Raw genomic sequence first — 24767 nt, 5'->3', positions numbered from 1 at the left:
TTCGAGTCTCTCGTCTTCGCGTTCCTGACTCCCACCTACGTCTAGAGACAGCCTGAAGCTCCAGCGGCGGGAGCCCTCGGAAAGTCTCGGGAGAGTGAGGTTCCGATTGGGAATATACGTAAAGACACAAAGCCTGAAAGCCTTTGGTAAATTAAAGCTGAAGGCAGAGGCAGTATAATAGATACCTGGCTGGAGTTGGAAAAGTTTAATGCAAATAAAATAATCGTGAGGGCAGCATGGCAAAAAAAAAAAAAAGACTACAATTCCCAGTGGCTAAGCGTCTGAGAAGCGCTGCATTCTGGGAGTGGTAGTGCCTAGAAAGTGTGCTTGAGGTATCGGGTCTGAAGATAACCTCTTAAAATTAAAAAGGGAGAGAGAAACAGTTTGCACTGGGCTCTCCTGTATCTTCAGAATCGATCACAGGCCTAAATACGGTAAAGGAAAAAGAAAATTAGGGACAGTCTGCCTTTAAGACTATGCTTCGCCAATCGATGATTCCTAAATCTGGGAATCGGTAGTTGATATTTGTGGGCTGGGCCTCTGGTGTCAGACCGGCCTCGTGGTTGGCTCCGGGCTCAGGAGGCCCGTTCGGACCGCATCTCCTCGCGTACCTGTGCGAGCTAATTTTGAGCTGCTGCTGCTTTTTTTTTTTTTTTTTTTTTTTTTGCAGTCTTAAGAGACCAGCTCGCCTGTTGTCTGACCATTCCCCCTTACGCTTCCGTAGACAAGTCTCGTGCGCGCTCCTCGCCATGGCCCAGCTCCAGACACGCTTCTTCACTGACAACAAGAAGTAAGCACCCTTTGCCTCTCCTCTTCGCCTCCCTAGGATCCTTTCCAAGAGTATGACTTTGTGAAGCCTCGGTTGTCTTTGCTGTCAGTTTTCCTCCGCTCCCCCCCCTTTACTCCCCTCCACTGTATTACTGGCTTCTGCAAGTTTTCGGCTTAATTGAAAGTTCTACCTTTCCGGGATTTCCCGGGAATGGATCCCTGCGATCACTGATCCCTTTTTTTTTTTTTTTTTTTTTTGCCCAGCTTCTCAGGCTGTGTATGATTTGAATTGCGAGTGTGGAGGGATCTGAAGGGCTTCGGGTTTGCTTCCCCACGTACATCTTTTTAAGAATGAACAATGGACCTGGTCGGTACAGGCTGCCGGCTAGTGGTGTTTCACAGTTTCTGAACACACAGGTTTATTTGGAGGAGGTCATAGACGATGCTTTTCTAAACCAGGCTGGAAAGTGGAGTTCTGAATAGCGGTTTGGCAGAACTGGTTTTGGATAAGAATGTAAAGTCAGGGATCCCTGGGTGGTTCAGTGGTTTAGCACCACCTTCGGCCCAGGGCGTGATCCTGGAGACCTGGGATCCAGTTCGGCGTCGGGCTCCCTGCATGGAGCCTGCTTCTCCCTCTGCCTGTGTCTCTGCTTCTCTCTCTCCGTGTCTCTCATGAATAAATAAATAAAATCTTAAAAAAAAGAATGCAAAGTCAATTCAGTTACAGTTTGTGTATTTATATACATACTTAGACATGTATGTGTATTTATATGCATGCATGTATATATGAGCATTTTTACTCACGGCTCTTGCGTCAGTAGCATTCATTTGAAACCTAACGTATGTATTACAGTACTAATTTTTTTTAAAGATTTTATTTATTTATTCACGAGAGAGAGAGAGGCAGAGACACAGGCAGAGGGAGAAGCAGGGCCCCATGCAGGGAGCCCGATGCAGGACTCGATCTCGGGTCTCCAGGATCACACCCTGGACTGAAGGCAGGCACTAAACCGCTGAGCCACAGGGGCTGCCCATAATTTTTCTTTAGTGTCTGTTTAGCTATATTGTAAGTCTTTTGATGGGAGGGACTGTGTATTACAGTTCTTGGATTGACTGAGTCACCAAATGTCAAGTTCTTCCCCTTACTGATGATAAATAATGAATATTTGTTGTATTAATAAGCTAACGTCATTGGTAAACTAAAAAACCTCCCACCTCAATTAAGATTATATCTTTGATTCTTCATAGTTTTATGAGTTGACCTGGTAAATTATATTCATTCCTCTTGTATTGTTGCTTGCAGTATACCTAAACTGTGTCATGAATGCACAGGAGTATTTATACTTGGTCCAAATACTTTTCAAGCAATGTGGTACAATAGCATAACCCCTATGGTTTTTTTCTTTTTTAAAATTTTGTTTATTGACAGGATGGGGGAGAGAGAGGACAAGCACAAGCAGGGGGAGTGGTAGGCAGAGGGAGAAGGAGCACCAGGCTCCCTGCTGAGCAGAGAGCACAGGGGCTGGATCCCCCCAAACCCTGGGATTATGACCTGAGCTGAAGGCAGGTGTTTTGACTGAGCCACCCAGGCACCCCCCCCCCCGTATTCTTTTTCTTTTTTAAAGATTTTATTTATTTATTCATGAAAAACAGAGAGAGAAGCAGAGGCAGAGGGAGAAGCAGGCTCCACGCAGGGAGCCCGATGTGGGACTCGATCCCGTGACCCTGGGATCATGCCCTGAGCCAAAGGCAGACACTCAACAGCTGAGCCATCCAGATGTCCCTGTATTTTTTTTTCGAATTGAAATTTTTATTGAGATAATCATAGATTTACATGAAGTTTTCAGAAATAATAGACCATTATGTTTTAACCCCTGAGATAAATGAACAAATAATACATATATGTTTGTGTATGTGTGTGTTTAAATTCTTCAAAAAGGTAACAACACTTAAAAATTAAGTTTTTGCTTAACACATAGTATATTCTGGTGCATCAAATGGAGGGGGACTGGTTTTTTCACCTATGTGTATATATTTTACATATACGTGTGTATGTGAATTATGTTACTCCTTCCGCTTCATTTTACTGACCCAATAGTAAATGCAAGGAAAAACAAAAACCTTTTTTTTTTAAAGATTTGTTTACTTGGGATGGGGTGACTGAGTGACGGGCACTGAAGGGGGCACTTGACTGGATGAGCACTGGGTGTTATGCTGTATGTTGGCAAATTGAACTTCAATTAAAAAAAAAAAGTTTGCTTATCTTGGAGAGAGAGAGGCGTGTGTATGTATGAGTGGGGGGAGGGGGAGAGAAAGTGTTCCAAGCAGACTCCCCACTGAGCATGGAGTCCAAGGCTGGGCTGAATCTCTTGACCCATAGATCATGACCCAAAACTAAGAGGTGGATGCTCAACCAAACAAGCCACCCAGGTGTTCTGGAAAAAACAAAAACTTTAATTCTAGGTTTTGTTACCTTTTGGAGGACCTAAGTTACTGCTTACCTTTTTTTAAGGCTTGATACATATACATATAAATATAACTGTAGCCTTACTACTACTCAAAGTATAGTTTGAAGATCAGCAACAGCAGCAGCATTTGGGAGCTTGTTAGAAAAAGCAGAATCTCAGACTCCACCGCAGACCTACTGATTGCGACTCCACATTTTTACAAGATCTGAAGCCCCCTTGTCTACCTCATTATGGCAAAAGAAATTTGTTGTATCATGTCTTGATGAGCCCCTGGTTCTATCTTAACATCTTGTCTTGATGAGCCCCTGGTTCTATCTTAACATCTTTTGAAACTTGTCCATTCCCTACAACTATGGCTCTAACTCAGGCTTTAGACTTTTTTTTTTTTTGTAGTAATAGCTTTGTTGAGATGTGATTCACAAACAACAGAATTCGCATTTTAAAATGTCCAGTAGTAGCAAAATTGTACAACTGTCACTACAATTTTAGAACATTTTTCATCACCCTTTAGCTATTTCCCCCTAATCCTTCCAATCCCAGCCCTAGACAACCACTAATCTACTTTCTGTCTCTGGATTTGTCTGTTCTGGACATTTCGTATAAATGTAATTATATAATATGCAGTCTTTTGTGACTGACTTCTTTCACTTAAGATAACGTTTAGAAGGTTCATCCGTATTGTAATATGTATCAGTACTCATTTTTTTTATGGCCAAATATTCCATTGTATGAATATACTGTATACCAAATTCCATTTCCAATTTTTAAGTTAATGGACATTTGGGTTGTTTCTACTTTTTGGCTATTATGAGTAGTCGTGATGTGAATTTTTGTGTACAAAGTTTTGTTGTTGATGTTGTTTTAAAGATTTATTTATGTGTTTTAGAGGAGTAGAGAGAGTGCAAGGGAGAGGAGGAAAAAGCAAAGGGAGAGAGAGTCCCTAGCAGACTCTGAATTAAGCACAGGCCTAGAGGCAGGGCTCAATCTCGTGACCCTGAGATCACAACCTGAGCTAAAACCAATAGTAGGTTGCTTAACCAACTGAGCCACCCAGGCGCCCCTGTGTACAAGATTTTGTGTAGACATATATTTTCATTTCTCTTGGGTATATACTTAGAAGTGGAGTTACTGGGTCAAGTGATAATTCCATGTTTAATTTTTTTTTAAGATTTTATTTATTTATTCATGATAGACCTAGAGAGAGGCGGAGACACAGGCAGAGGGAGAAGCACACTCCATGCCGGGAGCCGATGTGGCTCTCGATCCTGGAACTCGATCCCTGGACTCCAGGATCACGCCCTGGGCCAAAGGCAGGCGCTGAACCGCTGAGCCACCCAGGGATCCCCCCGTGTTTAACTTTTTGAAGAACTGCCAAGTTTACCCAAAGCAACTGCCCCATTTTACATTCCCATCAGTAATGAATAAGGGTTTAAATTTCTTTACTCACTAACACTGCGAGTCTTTTTTATTGTAGTTGTTAAAGTGACTGCAAACTGATATCTTATGATTTGATTTACATTTCCTTGGTGAATAATGATGTAGAGCATCTTTTTCATGTGCCTTTCATGCAAATGTTGGCCATTTGCATATCTTCTTTGAAGAAATGTACATTTTAATCCTTTGCCCATTTTTTTTTAAGATTTTATTTATTTATTCGTGAGAGAGACAGAGACACAGGCAGAGAGACACAGGCAGAGGGAGAAGCAGGCTCCCCGCAAGGAACCCAAAGTGGGACACAATCCCAGGACCCTGAGATCATGACGTGAGCCAAAGGCAGATGCTCAACCTCTGAGCCACCCAGGTGTCCCTGTTTGCCCATTTTTTAAATTGGCTTATCTTTTTGTTATTGAGTTATAAGTGTAGGTTATATATCCTAGATAAAAGTTTTTTATCAGAAATGTGATTTGCACATATTTTCTCTCATTCTCTCTTACAAGAGTTTTCTAATTTGACCATTGTATGTTCCTCTAATCCTGTCTCAACAGTGCTGCCAAAAAGGTCTAACAAAACAAAACAAAATTCCAGTGATATTCTTTCGTTAGGACTCAGTGGTACTTCATTGCCTAGGGAAAGAAGTAAAAATTACTTCACATAGTAGATTAACCACTCCATGCACGTCTCTTTAACCTTATTTTTGGTCACTGTTTAGAGCAAGATCACCCTTTGTGGAATAGGCTGCGTGGGCAGTTTAGCTGCTATTGGTTGCTGCTCTTGCTACTTTTCTGCACCCCTTGTTTCTGTCTGCCCCCTCTTACCTGACAGTCACTCTCCAGAGGTAGCTTAAGAAAGACCTTTCTTGTGTATTCTTTTACACTTTGTTTTGTCTATCCTTTTCTTTGGTTGAAATGATCTACAGCTTCTTTGTTCTCCCATTCTATATACGCTTATGACATTATTCTTACATGCTTTTATTGTATTTTGATTACCAGGCTTTGGCCCTTTCTGAGAACAAAGATCATGTCCTAATTCATTTTTGTTAATACCATGTAGCAAAATGTCTGGCATTTATTAGATACCCAATAAATATTTGTTGAATGAATAAATGCACATTTGTTAAAATATCTGTAGACTTGACTTTGATATATCATTTCCTTTTTACAGATATGTGGTAGATGATGTACCCTTCTCAATTCCTGCAGCCTCTGAAATTGCTGACCTTAGTAACATCATCAATAAATTGCTGGAGGCCAAAAATGGTGTGTATAAATAAAGGCTTTGAGAAGTTAGGAGAGGGTGCAGTGCCACTAACTACACTAAAATACATCACATTTTAATTTTATTTCCCTTTTTTGGGCTTTGTTTTATAACACTTTATGTATTTTGTAATGGTAAAACTTAGGGACTGTAAAACATGTTTCCCTGCTGCATGATACTTTTTTAAGTGCTTTGAGATAGAAGTTTACAGAAAAAAATTATTTCCATTTAATCTGATTTTAAGGCAATGTGAAGATAAGGTGGTTGAGATTTAGAAATAAGGTTTTAGTGTTATTTATGACATTCTGATTATAGTAAGGAGACCTGGGATGGGTAGGCATAGAACAAGCATCTAGGTGCTTGGGTCTTACTTGCTACACTTCTACAAAGCAAAATGACAATGTCACTATTTGAGTATTTATTTTGTGTAATAACAGATGCCAATATTAATACTAGTATTTTTAAAGTATTTAGGATTCATTCAAAAATTAATGGATAAAGGTTTATAAAGGATATCAAGTAAAACATTTAAAAGGTATAAATATTAAACATATGCTGTTGTATGAAAATAAATTATTAGCCCATAAAACTGGTATGAACAAAATATGCGAAAATATTAATGAAAGAAGATTGGCCATGAGTTGATAATTGTTGAAATTGGATGGAAGATGTATGAAGGTTTATTATTGTTCTCTACTTTTGCATGTTTGACATTTTGTATTATAAGATGTTTTTTAAAAAATATTGAAATTATACATAAAATAGAAAAATTAAGAATAACAAAGTATGACCTTTAAAAACAAAATTTTGTCAATGATGTCACCATTTAGAAGCAAGCATGTTTTTATTTATTTTTAAAGATTTTATTTATTTATTAGAGAGAGCATGAGCAGGGGGAGGGGTAGAGGGAGAAGCAGACTTCCCACTGAGCAGGAATCATAAGTCAACTTGGGCTCAATCCTGGGACTCCTGGCTCATGACCTGAGCCAAAGCAGATGCTTAACCCACAGAGCCACTCAGGTGCCCCAAAGCAAGCATATTTTTAAACGGGTATTTCTGATACTTCAGAGTTCTTTTGATTCTACCCTACTTGGAGGAATGGGAGGTGAGAGTTATAAAGTAATGCCCAATATTTTCCCCTTCTCCATCTTCAAATAATCCCATAATTTTTTTATGAAGTTTGATATGTTTTATTTTGTTTTTCTTTTTTTAAGTAATCTCAACACCCAATGTGGGGCTTGAATTCATGACCCTAAGAACCAGAATCTCATGGTTTTCCCACTGAGCCAGCCAGGTGCCCCTGAGATGTTTTTGAACAACTTTTTCTTCTTTTTTGGCAAAGGCTGTGGTCAGGGTCTGCAATTCTTTCACTACTACCAGGCGATTGTTCATTCAGAGATAGTCCCATAGCATTGCCCATAGGTTCTTGTCTTTACCTTATCTGTTGATATATAGAGATTCTGACAAGTAATTACTTCTAAATTACAAGACTGTCATATATCCTACTTACTGAAAAAGTGTTTGAGCTGGAATAAGAATTATTCTTTTAATAGGGTGCCTGAGTGGCTCAGTTGATTAAGCCTCTGACTCTTGATTTTGGCTGAGGTCATGAGATTGAGCTCTGCATTAGCTCCTTGCTGAGTGTGGAGCCACCTTGGAATTCTCTTTCTCCCTTTGCCTTTCCCCACCTGCTTACACTCTTTCTTTAAGGGAAAAAAAAAAAAATTATTTGTGAAATAAATACTTTGTAATACCAGTGTATGGATGTGATGCAATAGGAAACACATAATACTGTGTGTTTAAGTATTCTTACAAAAAAAAAAAAAAAAAAGCAAGCCTGAAGTCTAATTACATGTTTAAATCCACCAAGTGTACAGGTGGTAGATGTATAGATGGTAGAGGAACATGTTAAAGGACACCTTGGAGATGTAACCAATCAAATATAGAATGTAAGGAATATTAGAAGATAGATGACCCAGTTTCTTTTACAAATAAATGGCAAGGGAGAAAAAGGAGGGGGAACTGCTAAAGATTAAATAAAATATATTAATCAAATATAATATGTGGACTTTACATGCTGATTCTAAAAAATTCACTGTAAAAAGACTTATGAAACAAAAAAACATGAATATTTGCTATTAAAAGGAATAGTGATTAAATTTTTTAACATCACTACTTTAAGTCCTTATATTTTGGAAATACATACTAAATATTTACAGATAAAATGATAGCATTTCTAAGGTTTGATTTTAAAAAAACCTGCAGAGGCGTAGAGTAAGATGTATAGATGATTGCCCATGAGTTGGTAATTGTCAAAATATGTGATAAGGATGGGGGCTTACAATGTTATTTTTACTTTTATATATATTTGGAATTATCCAGAGAATGAAAAGTTTTTTTTTAAATAGAGATCATTATGCCAACAATAACAATAAAAAATTATAACAACAGAAGAAAGGATCTGTTCTTAAAAATCATGTAGGGTAGTGGAATACATGGCCTGATTATGCTATGGAGAAATTTAGAGGCCAACTAGGATAATAGGTACCTGTTGTTTTGGGGTTACTCATATATCTCTACCAATGTTACTTCAGGCTCTAAGAGTGATCATTTTATTATGTATTTTTTTTAGAGTTCCACAAACATGTGGAGTTCGATTTCCTTATCAAGGGCCAGTTTCTCCGGTTGCCCTTGCTCAAACACATGGAACTGGAAAACATCTCATCAGTAAGTTCATTCAAATGTTTACCTGCTCTATTTTATGTCAGGTGTTCTTAGACATGTGGAAAACTTTTAGAATCATCCTGAATCTTTAGCAACCAAGATTTTTATTACTGTTTTTTTCTAGAAATTTGAACTTCAGTTTTTGTGTATTCAGTTTTGAAATCCTCTCTTCTGAGGGTGTATTAAGAAATGCAGATGAACAAATATGACAAGGAAAGGGAATAGCAAATATACGTTTACTACAAATAAAAGTGTACAAAATGTGCGCATACAAAAACTTACAAGTTAGGTTATTGTGATTTATAGTGGTTCCCCCTTCCTCTAATTTTTAAAGCTTCCTTAATATTGCTTTTATAATTTAAAATACAGCTTTTACACTTTTTTGTACAAGTTTTAGAACTGTGATAAAATGTACTAAGATATATCATTCTAACCATTTTTATCAAAGTGTATAATTCAGGGGCATTAAGTACATTCACAATATTATGTATGCATCAGTACTGTCCATATCCAGAACTCTTTCATCATCATCATTAAACAAAATGCTTTTATGATTTTATCTTTTAAAGTTTTTTTATTCTCCATGTCCCTCTTCACTTTTGGCATAAGTTTTCCAAGGTCTAAATATTTCTTAATACTTCTGTTAGGTCAGATAAAATTTTCACCTTTTGCATGGCTCCAAATTTTCTGAGTTGTGAAGGGGACTGACATGAAAGGAGACATGTTAAACTGGGAGTCCTTTATTTCCATAGTGTACTATTTGTTTTGTTTTTTTAAAGATTTTATTTATTCATGAGAGACACAGAGAGAGAGAGGCAAAGACACAGGCAGAGGGAGAAGCAGGCTCCATGCAGGGAGTCTGACATGGGACTCAGTCCCTGGTCTCCAGGATCACATCCTGGGCTGAAGGCGGCGCTAAACCGCTGAGCCACCCTGGCTGCCCCATAGTGTATTGTTTTAAAACTGTACGCCTGATTGGTTTCTGGTCTTGTCTTTTCTTTCTTTCTTTCTTTTCTTTCTTCTTCTTTCTTTCTTTCTTTCTTTCTTTCTTCTTCTTTCTTTCTTTCTTTCTTTCTTTCTTATTATTTTTAATAATAAATTTATTTTTTATTGGTGTTCAATTTGCCAACATACAGAATAACACCCAGTGCTCATCCCATCAAGTGCCCCCCCTCAGTGTCCATCACCCATTCACCCCACCCCCCGCCCTCCCCTTCCACCACCCCTAGTTCGTTTCCCTGAGTTAGGAGTCTTCATGTTCTGTCTCCCTTTCTAATATTTCCTACCCATTGATTTCTGGTTTTTCTCTGTGACTAGGAAGAGGTTGTAGAACTGGAATATGTGGAGAAGTACACTGCACCTCAGCCAGAGCAATGCTTGTTCCACGATGACTGGATCAGTTCAGTCAGAGGGGCAGAAGAATGGTATTACCCTATTAATGTTCTTCTATCCATTTCATTAGGCTACTCTATCAGTCTTTTTAAATGTACTATGTGAATATTTTTCGTTGATTCACTCTGTGTTCTTTGTGAAAGTAGTTTCGTGATAACTGTGTCAGTGAACCATGCCGAAGATCTTTTCATTCAATTTATTTAAGAAGAAACTTATCTGTCTCAAGATGTTGTAGTGACATTCGTCTATGGAATCAGTCAAGTGTCTTAGGGCATTTTGTTTGAGTGTGTTGCTTTTAAGACCAAAGATATCATTTGTTTCACAGAGGGGGAAAAAGCCTTGTATAGCCACAGATCTCCTAGCCTACTCCTGTGAAGATGTAGATCATACAATTTATTTTAGGAATAAAAAGGGAAGACTAGATTCAAGCAGGTATGGATGACTCAGTGCAAACCCTTACTGGCCTTACTTGTAGAATAGCACTTGAGAATGGATTATGATTATAGTACAACCTTACTTCTTTTAAAGAATATCTTCCTGGAGCTGGTATACAAGTGATGCTTTTACTGGTTTTAATTTTACTTTAGATGGTTTTACTGTTTTTCTGTTAAATGGTTTTCACTGGTTCAGGACAAAGGACCGTTAGGTTTTACAAGCAATTTCCCTGAGAGTTGTAGTGTTTACAACAGTAGTGAAAATGAAATCTAGCATTTTTTAGTTACATTTGTACTTTTAGGAGGTCAGGAGAAGTCAAATGTAACATCTTCTGATCTATTCTGTTGTGATTTGAAATCTTAGTCTTCCTGTTAAAGAAGTTTTTAAAGTATACTCCTGAAGGTTTACTTTGTCATTGCTTTAGGAATATAATTGATTTCAGGTTTTGAAAAAGCTTTTTGTATTTCATAGAATTTTTTTTTCTCTTCACAGGATCTTGACTGGTTCTTATGATAAGACTTCTCGGATCTGGTCCTTGGAAGGAAAGTCAATAATGACAATTGTGGGACATACAGATGTTGTAAAAGATGTGGCCTGGGTGAAAAAAGGTTAGGACTGTTTGCCTAAACTGAAAGGAATCCTGCATAGGGAATTGGAAATAAGCCATTTTCAGTGCTGGGGCAGAATGGGGATGGGGTAGGAAGTACCTCATACCTCAGTTATTGTGAGGTCTTTCAAAAATATAGTTTGCAAGAAGAAAAAGATTATGTAAGAGTGGTAGAATTCAATCCTTACTAAATTATAACAAAATATACCTCGAAGTTAATACTGTGTTAAACTCATATTTTATAGTATTTTTGAAGACTCGTCCTTTTAAACCATAAGTAACTGGGTTTTTTTTTTAAAGATTTTATTTATTTATTCATGAGAGACCCAGATAGAGAGAGAGAGAGAGAGGCAGAGACACAGGTAGAGGGAGAAACAGGCTCCATGCAGGGAGCCCGATTGGGGGACTTGATCCCAGGACTCCGGGATCACGCCTTGAGCCAAAGGCTGATGATGCTCAACCATGGAGCCACCCAGGTGCCCCTTTTTATTTTTCAAAGCTGGCTAATGTCTTTCTCCACAACAAATAAGTCAATTCTTCAGTTTCAGAATACAGTGTATTTTAAATTTTTTACTAATTTATTCTTATTCTTCTGATCTCCTTTCTCCAGATAATTTGTCTTGCCTACTACTGAGTTCCTCTATGGATCAAACTATTCTCTTATGGGAGTGGAATGTGGAGAGAAACAAAGTGAAAGCCCTGCACTGCTGCAGGGGTCATGCTGGAAGTGTGGATTCTATAGCTGTTGATAGCACGGGAACTAAAGTAAGTAGCTAGTGTGTTACTACTACTGTTGAATTAGAGTTTGAACTTCCTATGCAAAAAAATTTTTCTTCATGTATTCATTGTGATTGTCCTACTTTCATAACAAAGAATATGAAATTGAACCCAAAGTACATAGTCTTATAATAAGAGATATAATGATTCACTTCTTCAGTCTGGGTTTCTTTGGTTTAGAACTTTAATATGAACTGCAGAAATTTTATGAAATCAGATTAATAAGCAGTGTAACTTTATTCATAGTGATTGACATTTTCAACCTTTGAGCTACTCAGTGCTGTCATGAATTGAAAATGTCTAGTTGATCATCTAAGCCTTAGGTACACTAAGGTTAGTGTTAATATAGGTTGTTTTACTACTTGTGCCTTTTGAGGGGTTATGCCATTTGAAAATTACCTAAAATTCTGAATTTCAGAGTGCTTCTTCAGCATTTCTTTGCCAATTAGCATAACAGAGGACAATTTCATGCATTCAGAGGTAAAGATGTATGATTATTTATTTGAGCCATAAATAAGGTTTACCTTGTCAAGTCAAAACTTAAATGAATTACTCATACCTTATCTTTTGGCTATAAGAGACAGAAACTCATCTTGAACTTTTTTCAGTTTAAAAGATTATGAGATCCAGGAAGGAGTGAATAATCCTATCACCAGCATTTGAGTCTCAGGAACTGAAGCTTGAATGTGGCCAACATACCTCCCTCACTTATCTTCCTAAATTGACTTTATTCTCTTGCACTTCAGATGGACTTTTTCCATACGGCATTAAAACCTGACCTTCAGTATTCCTAGGTTTTACATTATACCATCAGTCTCTGGAAAAGACTAACTTCAACTCGGTGGAACACAAGTTTTCAAAAAAAGATCCTGGAGGAGGGAGAGATCTGTGGGCGCTGTATAGACCAGTTTCCCACCTCGATCTAAGCAACCATAGCCCGGGCACAGGGCCATATAAAAATGGCAGCTCCTTCAGTTGCCATGAGATTGATGATACAACTCCCAGGAGACTAGGAAGCCATGCAGAGGGTACGATAGTAGTAAAAGATTTCAGAACAAAGTAAAGATTTTAAGTTATAAATAGTAAAAAACAAGGCAAATAATATGATTATATTGCATACTCTTTTTCTCTTCATGTATATCTTTTTAGTTTTGCAGTGGCTCCTGGGATAAGATGCTAAAGATCTGGTCTGCAGGTAAATTAAATTAAGTTTTTGTTGTACTTTGACTTATTAATGATGTTTCAAGAATTTCAGTGAAAGAATACTATTTAACACATTTTTCCATAAAAATGGACCAGAGCTTTTGAGGACATAAATAAAGGAGCATATAGAGAAAAATTAATATACTTCATTCTGTTTCAAAATGTGTTTCTACCACACTTTTATTTATTGAACCGTGTCACTGAATTGCTGCAAGTAACCAACAACATGATTGATGCAATAAGACATAACTTAGTTCTCAGAGTTCTCTTATTCTGGAACCTGGAAATAAAAATACTTTCTGAGTCATTTTGATAGACTCCACTGTTAGAGAAATTTCTTTTCTTTTCTTTTCTTTTTTTTTTTTTTAAGATTTTATTTATTCAGGGCAGCCCTGGTGGCGCAGCGGTTTAGTGCCGCCTGCAGCCTGGGGTGTGATCCTGGAGACCCCGGATCGAGTCCCATGTCGGGCTCCCTGTATGGAGCCTGCTTCTCCCTCTGCCTGTGTTTCTGCCCCTCTCTCCCTCTGTCTCTATGAATAAATAAAATCTTTTTTTTAAAGGTTTATTTATTTATTCATTCAGAGAGAGAGAGAGGCAGAGACACAGGGCTGCCCAGAGAAATTTCTTAGTTAAGCTGATTTACTTAAGTTTTTAATGCAGTTTTGCCAAACTTAATTTTTTTTACTTTGAAATCATAAAAGGAACAATTAGAAGAGGAAGAGTTGAAGGAGGGAGGACTCTTAGAGGAAGGTGCTTTGACATTAGTGACGGAAAAAAGAGAGGGAAGACCCACAGATATTTAAATTAAAAAGAACTGTGGTCTAGAATTACTTAAAGAGGTAAACAGAAGCAGAATCTCTATTATGTCTGAGGGAATAACCGTATTACAGTAAAATAGCGTACAGTTCACAAAGTTGATTTGGGAGATCAAGAAAAGCTTAAATGGTGGCAAGAAATATAGAAGTCATTTCAGTAGATTTCCCAATAAGCAAACAGCTTTGTTTTGTTTTGTTAAAGATTTATTTATTTATTTTAGAGAGCGAGAGTGGGGGTTGGAGGGCAGGGCAGAGGGAAAGGGAAAGAAAAAAATCTCAAGCAGACTTCCTGCCCTAGGGAGCCTAAAGCTCAAGGCTTGACCTCATAATCCTAAAATCATGACCAGAGCTGAAGTCAAGAGTCAGACACAACTGACTGAGCAACCCAGGCACCTCTTTAAGCAAATAGTTTTGAGGCAGAAAGTGGTTTATTTGGATAATTTTCCTTTTGTAGGAAAGTATATTTTAGTGTATATTTCATTGTCTGAGATACTCTTATTTCATTGTTAGAAAAGTAAAATAGTCAAAATAAACATGACTGGATTATATTTCCTTTTAATGTGTTTGTTTAACCTTGTCATTCCCTTCTTTGTAATAAAAATGTAATGTGGGTGAACTAATACTAAGTAATTTTTCATAGATACGGTAAAGTGATTAATATTCATAATGATGATTTTAAAGACATGGCAAAATAACAAACTGGTTAGACTTTATGATTTTGGTGTGCTCTATTTTTTGCTTTTTCCTTTTAGAAGATTGATAACCCAGGTGGTGTTTTTTTTTTTTTCCAGGTGTTGTTTTTAAATATAAATTTCTGTTAACCAAAATAAGGAGGCATAGCTATTCCTTAACCACTTGAGATAACATGGAGAAAACATACTCAGAAATATAAGAATTCTTTTTTTTAACTTTTTAAAAAAATTTAACTTCAAAATACAAGAATTTTTTTTTTTTTTAAGATTTTATTTATTTATTCATGAGATACACAGAGAGAAAGAGAGGCAGAGACACAAGCAGAAGGAGAAGCAGGCGCCATGCAGGGAGCCCAACGTGGGACTGGATCCTGGGTCTCCAGGATCACACCCAGGGCTGCAGTGGCGCTAACTGCTGAGCCACCGGGGCTGCCCAAAATACAAGAATTCTTTTAGGACTGTTTGCAATCAGAGAGCACCTGGCTGGCTCAATTGGTAGAGTACCCAACTCATGATCTTGGAGTCATGTGTTCGAACCCCATGTTTGACATACAGATTACTTAAATAGATAAAAGACTTTGCAATTAATATTTACCATAAATTTTTAAAATATCAAATTTAATTCTCTGTGATACAGTTCCTACAGATGAAGAGGATGAATTGGAGGAACCCACAAATCGACCAAGAAAGAAACAGAAAACAGAACAGTTGGGACTGACAAGGGTAAGTATTTTTGAGAACTTAACTATATTTGGCCTATATTGACAAATATACGACAATTTAATCTTTCCTATTTAAATTTCCCATTTTCTTGCCTTGCTACCTCAATCATAATTAGGCTTTCTTGGAGTAGATTTGTAAATTTTTATTACACATACTGTACTATGCAACATTGATCTGAGTCTTTGAATGTAGTGATATTGAGCCAGGCTTACAGATTGGTAGGTCGATTATTTAGCTATTATGTTTGATCTCATGGTGCATTTTGTAGTAGAATCTTTTAATTGTGAAAGCTTACACCCAAGTTAAATGAAGCATTTCACTACCTGACTGTTTAATATTGTTTTACACTGAGGATATAATTCTTACAAGGAAGGCTAATTATGTCTCCTAAATCAATAGAAACCAAGAGTTTAATCTGATTTTCTATTCTGTCATTTAGCTATTAGATCCAGTTAAATCAAACTCAGAAAGTTCGTCCTGATTCTTATTTGTTCTGTTTTGTTAGGAAAATATTTATCATAATCTGATCTTATCTATGTTAATATGCTTAATGGGAAGGATGGTACTAAATCAGGTTTAGGAAAACTTGTTTTTCACTCACTTTTTATAGCTGTAATGAATGTGCAATAAAGCATATTAAGTTCTTATGGTTACCAATAACAAGATATTTTATAAATATGGTTGAAAAGGGAGACACCTAGGTGGCACAGTCGGTTAGGTGTCCAACTCCTGGTTTTGGCTTGGATGATGATCTCAGGGTCCTGGGATTGAGCCTCATGTCTGGCTCCAGCTTGGCTCTGGCTTGGTGCCAAGTCTGCTTCAGATTCTTTCTGCCTCTCCCTCTGCCCCCCACCCACCCAAATAAATCTTTTAAAAAGAAATGGTTGAAAAGGAGGAATAAAGTATGATTATAAAATGATTTGTCAGACTCACATAAAATGCAATAAAAGACAGCACTTAACTGGTTCCAACTGAAAGTAGTGATTTATAATTTCTCAATAGATTTTAAAAGATTTTATTTTGGGATGCCTGGGTGACTCAGTGGTTGGGCGCCTGTCTTCAGCTCAGGTCGTGATCCTGGGATCCAGGATTGGGTCCCACATCGGGCTCCCTGTGATGAGCCTGCTTCTCCCTCTGCCTGTGTCTCTGCCTTTCTCTCTCTCTGTCAGTCTGTGTCTCTCATGAATAAATAAATAAATCTTTAAAAAAAATTTTTATTTATTTTTTTAAGTAGGCTCCATGCGCATGCGTGGAGCCCAACGTGGGGGTTGAACTCACAATCCTAAGGTCAAGAATTGGACGCTTAACTACCTGAGCCATCCAGGGGTCCCTAGATTTTTTTTTTTTTTTAAGTAATCTATACACCCAACATGGGACTCCAGCTGACAGACCTGAGATCAGGAGTCGCATGCTCTATCAACTAAGCCAGCCAGGCACCCCTATAAGTTTTTGTGTGTGGGTTTTGTTTTTTTTTTTTTTTTTAAGATTTTTATTTATTTGACAGAGATAGAGCACAAGCAGAGGGAGAAGTAGGCTGCCTACTGAGCAAGGAGCCCCATGCATAGCTGCTTCCCAGGACCCTGGAATAATGACCTGAGCTAAAGGCAGGTCATTAACCAACTGAGCCACCCAGCCCCCAATTTAATACATATAAACATGGACTGCTGAATTCCAAGGGGAATGATCTGGCAGCTACTTAACTTCTTTATCACTTAGTCTTAAATTAAAACTGAGTGCCTTACCAGTTGGATATTGTGCCAGTGGTAATTTAGTGATGCATCTCTCTGATCAACCTTAAGAAATATGTGAGTAGGAAAAGATGTCTTGAATTAAAGAACTTCTTTCTCAGATGGTAGCTTTTCTTCCTTTCTTTCAATTGAATTCTGACATACATATGGTTAAGTGTACAATGAGTTTTACAGATGTAATCATGAAACAGAATGAAATGAAATTACCAAATGAAACAGAATTACCAACACCCTAGAAGACTCCCTCTAGCCTCCCTTGCAATCAGTAGTCCCTAAAGTTAGGTAGTCACCATTCTAACTGAGGTCATCTTACGTTGGATGATATTTTTAAACTTCAGGTGATATCTATGAGATTTCCTTTATACTGCTACATGTAACAGTTCTTTTCATTAATGTATAGCATCCCTTTGCATTGACTCTACCAGCCTATATCCATTCTTCTTTTGGTGGACATTTAGATTGACTCTAGTTTTGGCTACCATAAATACAGTTGCTAAGAAAGTTCTTGTCTTTTGGTGTACATATTCAGTCATTTCTGCATTTATAGAATTACAGAAATAGAATTTCTGGGTCACAGGGTAGGTACAGGTTCAGTTTTCCAAATGTTAGATATTGCCAAAAAGTTTTCCAAAATGGTTATATCAGTTTGTAGTTCCACTGACAGTGTACAAAGATTCATAGTTACTCTACATCCTTACCAGCACTCAGTATGGTCAATTTTTTTGTCATAACTAATTTCATTTAACATATATGTTATATATTTACTTAACTGTTAAAAATCTATCATTTTGTTGATTTCTGGTGGTGTGTAGTGTAAGTCCTGGCCCTTTGATGCCTAGTTATGAAGTGCCTGTTCATGTTTTTAGCCCATTTTTTTAAAGTGCAAGAAAAAAATATACACGATTAAAAAAAGAAAACAAAGGTGTGTTGTCTATCTTTTTCTTGCTGATTTGTAAGAGTTCTATATTATCAATTCATTGTCTTAAATACTTTTAAGTATTTTTTCCTAGTTGGTACCTTGTTGATAGGTGTGCACTTTAAAGCTTGCTTCCATTGTCCATTTTATTTGAGAGAAATCATAATATATTCACTTTCTCACTTAAGTGGGTTTTTGTAGGTAGGCTTTAGATTCATGCATTTATAAGTAACTGAAGTTGTGCTGGAAATCCTTGAAGTGTTGTTTGAAGTGACAATTGTGCTGCAGTTAGAAATAATAGAAAGGTTGGATTCTTAAGGCCAAATGATTAGACAAGACAGATCTCAAAAACAGTTATCTTCTCTCTGGTTTTCTTTCTAGTACCTTGCATGTATTAATATGAGTAATACTGCCATTCAGTTAATTTACTTGTCATCCACTTCATACATTAACATATAGTCAGGTTTTTTCATTTTCACTCGAAACTTCTTTTTCCCCTCCAGTATTATTGAGTTTATTTGTTGAAGCAGTGCCAAAGTTGACTTTCCTACCTATTTTTTTAAAAATTTTGCATTTAGGAAAAGTCACTTTTTTTTGGTTTGTAACTTTTAATTTTTGATAAATGCATAGAATAACTACTGCATAACCAAATACAACACAGTTTATCATCTCCTAACACTACTGTTGCCCATTTGTTTTTACTTTGCTGTTTTCTATCCTAGAGCCTCTGCTGGATTATCTTTGTTACCTTACTCTTAATTTTGCTTCAGATCATGACAGAAGTAGTTCTGATACTCATTCCTCTTATCAGGCTCCTTTACATCATCCAGAAAAATTTTAGAGCTGGAAGAGAGGTCATTTGGTCATTTGGTCATTGGTCATTTGGTCATTTGGTCCAGGAGTTGGCAAACTACAGCTTACTGGCTCATTGGCTGTGGCTTATTTTTATACTGCAAAGAGCTAAGAATGTTTTTTGCATTTTTAAGGGGTTTTTAAAATAAAGAAGAACATACAACAGAGACTAGAGAGACTAAAATTCTTTCTGGACCTTTATGAGAAACTTTTCTGATCTCTGATCTGATATAACCCTCTCACATTATAATATGAGGTAATATTTAAGGAGGTTAAATATAATAAAGTTAGAAAAGTAGATTGTCTCCCATTTCAGAACTCTTTCCCTCTCTCTATCACGTGTTCTTTATATTTAAGATAGACATTACACCTAGTTTGGGAATTTTAATTTGAGAAAAAATTAGAGATTTGGAAGTATTAAATGAACCATGGGCATTATTTAAAGATTGAATAAAAGAACTAAAAGATGCTGAGGAAAGGGTGAGAGTAACCTGAGATTCATTTACCTGGAAGAGTTAGGAAGAACATGGCAGCATCTGGAGTCAAACCTAGATCTCTCTGACCCCAGAGCTTTTCAGCTAACTTCTATATATAACATTTATATATGAGTTAGGGTTAATATTAATACTTCTCAAAATAAAAAGTAGATGGGAAGGCAGCAGGATATTGATGAAAGACTACAAACTTCGGAGTAATATTTGAGTTCAAATTAAATCTGCCATGTGTAAGCTGTATGACCTTGAGCAAGTTCCCTTTCTCTGCTTCATCTATAAAATAAAAGCAAGTATCTGTTTTGGAGGGTTATTATAAAGAACTAAGAAAGCTACTTAAAAAAAAAAATAAAAAAAAAATAAAACCTTCAAAAAAAAAAAAGAACTAAGAAAGCTAAAGCATCTGGCATAGGGGCTTCAGAAGTAAATATTATTGTTTCAATTACTCTAAACTGAAAATGCTTTTCCTTTTGGGTATCTTTCATTTCTAGACTCCTATAGTGACCCTCTCTGGCCACAAGGAAGCAATTTCCTCGGTTCTTTGGTCAGATGCTGAAGAAATCTGCAGTGCATCTTGGGACCACACAATTAGAGTATGGGATGTAGAGTCTGGCAGTCTTAAGTCAACTCTGGTAAGACTTATAAATTTAGTGATTCTCTGATTAACTTTGAGCTTCTAAAGATAGTTATTTCTAGTCCACATGGTCAAATGTTCTTTCTCTTTGTTTTTCAGACAGGAAATAAAGTGTTTAATTGTATCTCCTATTCTCCACTTTGTAAACGTTTAGCATCTGGAAGCACAGATAGACATATCCGACTATGGGATCCCCGAACTAAAGGTGAGTTGTGTAAGTCACTGAAGGAGAAATATGTGTAAATAACATCAGTTTCTCCTTTCACTAGAGAAGTGTATTAAAAGATAATTTTCTACAAACATTGTTTTGGGTTCTACCTACTTATCTTCTAAAATTCAATAATTATTATTATTTTTATTTTGTTCAGATGGTTCTTTGGTGTCGCTGTCCCTGACCTCACATACAGGCTGGGTCACATCATTAAAGTGGTCTCCTACCCATGAGCAGCAGCTGATTTCAGGCTCTTTAGATAACATTGTCAAACTGTGGGATACAAGGAGGTAAATCCTATTTATGATCTACAAAGAAAATACATCGATTACTTATTATATACAATGACAATGAAATGAATGCTGAAAAGATTATCCAGAAACAGAAGGGTGAAAAAGTTGTGGTTATATGACCTGATATGATAAATATTCATGTCTAAAAGAGAAGCCAGGGTCAAAGGAATTTTCTTCATTATTGATTATTTTTTGCATTCTGAAAAAAATCATCTTGAACCTTAATATAAACATGATATAGGAAGCCAGTGGTTTCTAAATAAATGGAAACGTAATCAAATAAGAAATTACATGTTAGTAGGAAATTAAATAAATATACATATTTTAAAAGATAACTAGATATTAAAGTTCTCTTTTTTGATATTGTATATAGAGTGCCTCCAATGAAATGCATACACAATTTACGTACATATTTTTACAAGTAGAATGGAGAGGCATTAATCAAATACCTGTTTGTTGTTTACCTAAATCTGTATTCTAACATCCTTACACTACCTTATGATGTGTGATTTGTTATTATCTAGAAAGTTGTTAACATTTTAGTTGGATACTTTATATAGCCATTAGCATATAGTTTCTGATAATAGTAGTTAAGTGCTATGAAGAAAGTAAAGCAGAGTAAAAGGATACTTCTTTAGGGATGGGCTCTTCTTGAAAGTGATTTTCTAGTGAATTGAACAATGGTAAGGTATTAGCCATGCACAAATCATGTTCCCATGATTAGAGGGAGCCAGCAGACAAGGTGGGGAAAACCTTAGCGTGTTGGCAAAATAAGCAAGAAGGCCAGTGTTGATGGAATGTAAGCAAGGAGAAGAGTGGTAGGAGATGAACCAGGTAGTAGTTGTACTGAGTAGTACCTTATGGGCCATGGTAAGGAATTTGGGAATCATTCTAAGTACCCAATAATGGGGAAGGCTTTGGGGGGCTCTAACTAGGGTAGGAAGAATGGAAGCAGAGAGGTTCTTTTTTTTTTTTTTTTTTAAAGATTTATTTATTTATTTATCATAGAGAGAGAGAGAGAGGGGCAGAGACATAGGAGGAGGGAGAAGCAGGCTCCATGCTGGGAGCCCGACATGGGACTTGATCCTGGGACTCCAGGATCATGCCCTGGGCCAAAGGCAGGCGCTAAACCGCTGAGCCACCCAGGGATCCCAAGCAGAGAGGTTCTAAGTTGGATTCTTGGTATATTTTGAAGACATCTCTTTGGCAGGATAGGCTCATGGGCAGAATATGGAAATAGAAATCAAGGAATAATGTCCATTATTTTCTGCCTGAGCAGTTGGGCCATTAGTGGTGCAATTTATTCTGATGGAAAAGAGTAGAGAAACAAGTTTATGAGGGAAAATCAAGAGTTTTGTTTTTGTTGGTTTAAATTTGTAGTGCCCATAAGACATCCACATGTTGAGTAATTGGATACACATCAAAATCAGGGAATGAGTTTGGACTAAAGATAGAAACTTGAGAGTTGTCATCATATACATGGATAGACGAAGGATATATAAGGTCATGAGTTGATGGTAAAAGAAAAATGGTCAAGGAAGTGTGAAAATGAGACTAATTATGAATAAATATTTATAAATAGCATTTTTCCTATTTGAATATTTGTTATAGTAAATCTCTGTATTCTGCTAATGATAGGGGAAAATCAGGAGAGATGGTCAAGTAAGTACTCAGGATTTTAAGATTAACTGGTTATAGGGGCAAGGATGGTAAAGTCTGTAAACTTTTCAGAAAAGTAAATATGATGTGTCATATATTTTAATATTGTGAAATGCATATAACATGGTAATACTTTGATTTTTTTTAGTTGTAAAGCTCCTCTCTATGATCTGGCTGCTCATGAAGACAAAGTTCTGAGCGTAGACTGGACAGACACAGGGGTAAGAATTTATTAGTTATCTGGTAAAGAGGAAAAATAGAGAATAAATCTGGTCTTTGTATTTAGGGAGTTATTAATTTCATTCTATCTGATAATTATAATTCTGTATTCTAAGTTTTCCTTAATATTACTCATAAAAATCTCACATCGCAAAAAAAAAGTCTCCCATCACGTTCAAAGAAGAAACAAATTTGTTTTTTATAATAAGGAGTAGTAAAATTTGAAAATTTTGAAGCAGTTTTTTTCCCAATTTTTTTTTTAAAGATTTTATTTATTTATTCATGAAAGACAGAGAGAGAGAGAGGCGGGCTCCATGCAGGGAGTCTGATGTGGGACTTGATTCCAGGACTCCAGGATCATGCCCTGAGCTGAAGGCAGATGCTTAACTGCTGAGCCACTCAGGCATCCCTTTTTCTCAAGTATTTTAATGAAATGTTTTAAGTCCATAAATTTGCTCCTTTAGACTAAACAGATCTATTTCCCACTTAAATTTTGCAGAATTAAGTCTAGACTATATAATGTTCTTAAAGAATTAGAGTTTACTTCTTTTTATGTGTAAACATTAGCTCTTATTGCCTAAGGATTCTTTCCAAATACAGGTCCTAAGGATACTTGAATAATTTGTAATATCCATTTACCTGCAAACAGTTAAGATACTCTCCTATAAAACATACTTTTCTTGGGGCACCTGGGTGGCTCGGTGGTTGAACATCTATCTGCCTTTGGTTCAGGTCGTGATCATGGGGTCCTGGGATCAAGTCCCACAGGGAGCCTGCTTCTCCCTCTGCCTATGTCTCTGCCTCTCTCTGTGTTTCTCATGAATAAATAAAATCTTTAAAAAAAAAAAACAACCTTAATTTTCTTAAATAGAAATTAATTAAAAACTCTTATCACCCCTCAGACTTTTAAATTTTATTACATTTCTTAACAAATGCTTCATAGAAAGTACAGTAGCCTCAACCAAATTCAAATGATCACTTTTAAAGTTTTAATATTAGTGTATTATAATATGGTAGTGAAATTGATGTAATTGGTCCTTTTAAGTATTAACTCTGAATGTGAGTTAACTGCTCATCTATAATTCCTTCTGTAATCAGAATCATCGGTATTTAACTATGTTTCACTATCATATGAAATAATTATGTTTACGTGTTTTTTTTCCTCTCCCTTTATGCAGTTACTTCTGAGTGGAGGAGCAGACAATAAATTGTATTCCTACAGATATTCACCTACTACTTCTCACGTGGGAGCATGAAAGTGAATGACAAATTTGACTATAGAGATTGTTTCTGTAAATGAAATTGATAAAGAATCCTCAGATTGTATCAGTGACGGTTCAGAAAGCAGCCTCTTTAAGTTTATATAATGTTTTCACCCTTGTTAATTGCTATCACTGTTTTTCATTTTATATTTATTATACAGTAGTTTGTGTTGTTAAAATATAAAATGTGACCTGCCTTCTCTGCCATATGCAAACTCTTGAAACTAAGTTTTTTAGTTTCCTTTTAGAGGTATTCATTTGAATAAGATTTGCTTTTGAGATGCTGTAAAAGTATTAAAAATATAGTAATTGTCCAGATATTTATTTCTGATGAGGAAAATTGAGGTTTTTTGTACATTAGCTGTTTAAAAAAAGCATCATAAGAAAATTAATACATTCTAATAGAGAAAAAATTAGAAATATAATTTACTTAGGGTAAAATAATAAGACTTTGTGGGTATTCAGAAAATTAAAACATTTAGATGCTGCCAATGAAGAGTTTGTTGAAATATTTTAAGTGAAGTATTTGTATTAAAGATGTTAGAATCCTCTAGAAGTTACATACAGATTTCATGGTAACCTGGAATCTTTCTCCCTAATATATCCTTGTATAGAATAGAATCTTTAGACAAACCTTTCAATCAGTATTAGATAATATTCTATAAATTTTATATCATTAGCATTTATTTTAATGCATACATTATATACCAGATGTTTAATGTAAATGTCTTCTTAAAGTGTGACTTATTCCTCAAGCAGAGCACTTCAGCCTCTAATATATGGAAAATAAGTTTAATCTCATCACTAGACTGTAATTCAGTAAATCTCACAAAATGTTCCTAACAGAGGTCTAGGAAATAATACGTATACTTGGCTGCAATTAAGAGCCGAATTAGCAGTAGATTAAGCCAGAAGTTTAGTTCTCTTACAAGATGAAATCCAGAGGCAGTCCAGGTCTGGGAAAGTTTCATTCCACACTCTTAGGGACCCAAGCTCTGTCTCTCCATAGGATTTGGTCCTCATCTTCACACAAGAGCTAGAGCTACTGTTATTATAACATCTCTTAAAAGAAAGTATGTTTTAATGCCAAAAAATAGGGGTGGCTGGGTGGCTCAGTCGGTTAAGCATCTGCCTTCAGCTCAGGTCATGATCTTGGGGTTCTGGGATTCAGCCCCACACTGGGC

At 36.4% G+C, this 24767-nt stretch overlaps 1 protein-coding gene across 2 annotated transcripts; it reads left to right on the top strand.

The window, feature by feature from the left end:
• The first annotated feature begins 24 nt into the window (after window positions 1–24).
• On the top strand, window positions 25–24384 carry WDR12 (WD repeat domain 12). Of its 2 annotated transcripts, none has more exons than XM_055345165.1 (14): window positions 25–146; window positions 725–790; window positions 5838–5932; window positions 8563–8657; window positions 9972–10078; window positions 10974–11089; window positions 11699–11853; window positions 13015–13060; window positions 15213–15298; window positions 19797–19937; window positions 20039–20144; window positions 20308–20440; window positions 22251–22323; window positions 23500–24384. In XM_055345165.1, exons 2-14 carry the CDS (start codon window positions 750–752, stop codon window positions 23575–23577), a joined length of 1272 nt encoding a protein of 423 aa, XP_055201140.1. In that variant the 5' UTR covers window positions 25–146; window positions 725–749; the 3' UTR covers window positions 23578–24384. The 2 variants fall into 2 exon arrangements, with proteins under 2 accessions (XP_055201140.1, XP_055201139.1); XM_055345164.1 differs by having other exon boundaries at window positions 71–146; window positions 671–790.
• Window positions 24385–24767: the final 383 nt, after the last annotated feature.

The sequence above is a fragment of the Nyctereutes procyonoides genome, unplaced genomic scaffold (assembly GCF_905146905.1).
Source record: "Nyctereutes procyonoides isolate TBG_1078 unplaced genomic scaffold, NYPRO_anot_genome, whole genome shotgun sequence".
NCBI classification, from domain to species: domain Eukaryota; kingdom Metazoa; phylum Chordata; class Mammalia; order Carnivora; family Canidae; genus Nyctereutes; species Nyctereutes procyonoides.
This window is presented reverse-complemented; position numbering and strand designations above follow the sequence as displayed.

Coding starts and splice junctions, on each gene's coding strand:
- WDR12 (XM_055345165.1), top strand. CDS start 750: ATGGCCCAGCTCCAGACACGCTTCTTCACTGACAACAAGAA. Junction 791..5,837: donor TTCTTCACTGACAACAAGAA/GTAAGCACCCTT, acceptor TCCTTTTTACAG/ATATGTGGTAGATGATGTAC. Junction 11,090..11,698: donor TGTGGCCTGGGTGAAAAAAG/GTTAGGACTGTT, acceptor TCCTTTCTCCAG/ATAATTTGTCTTGCCTACTA.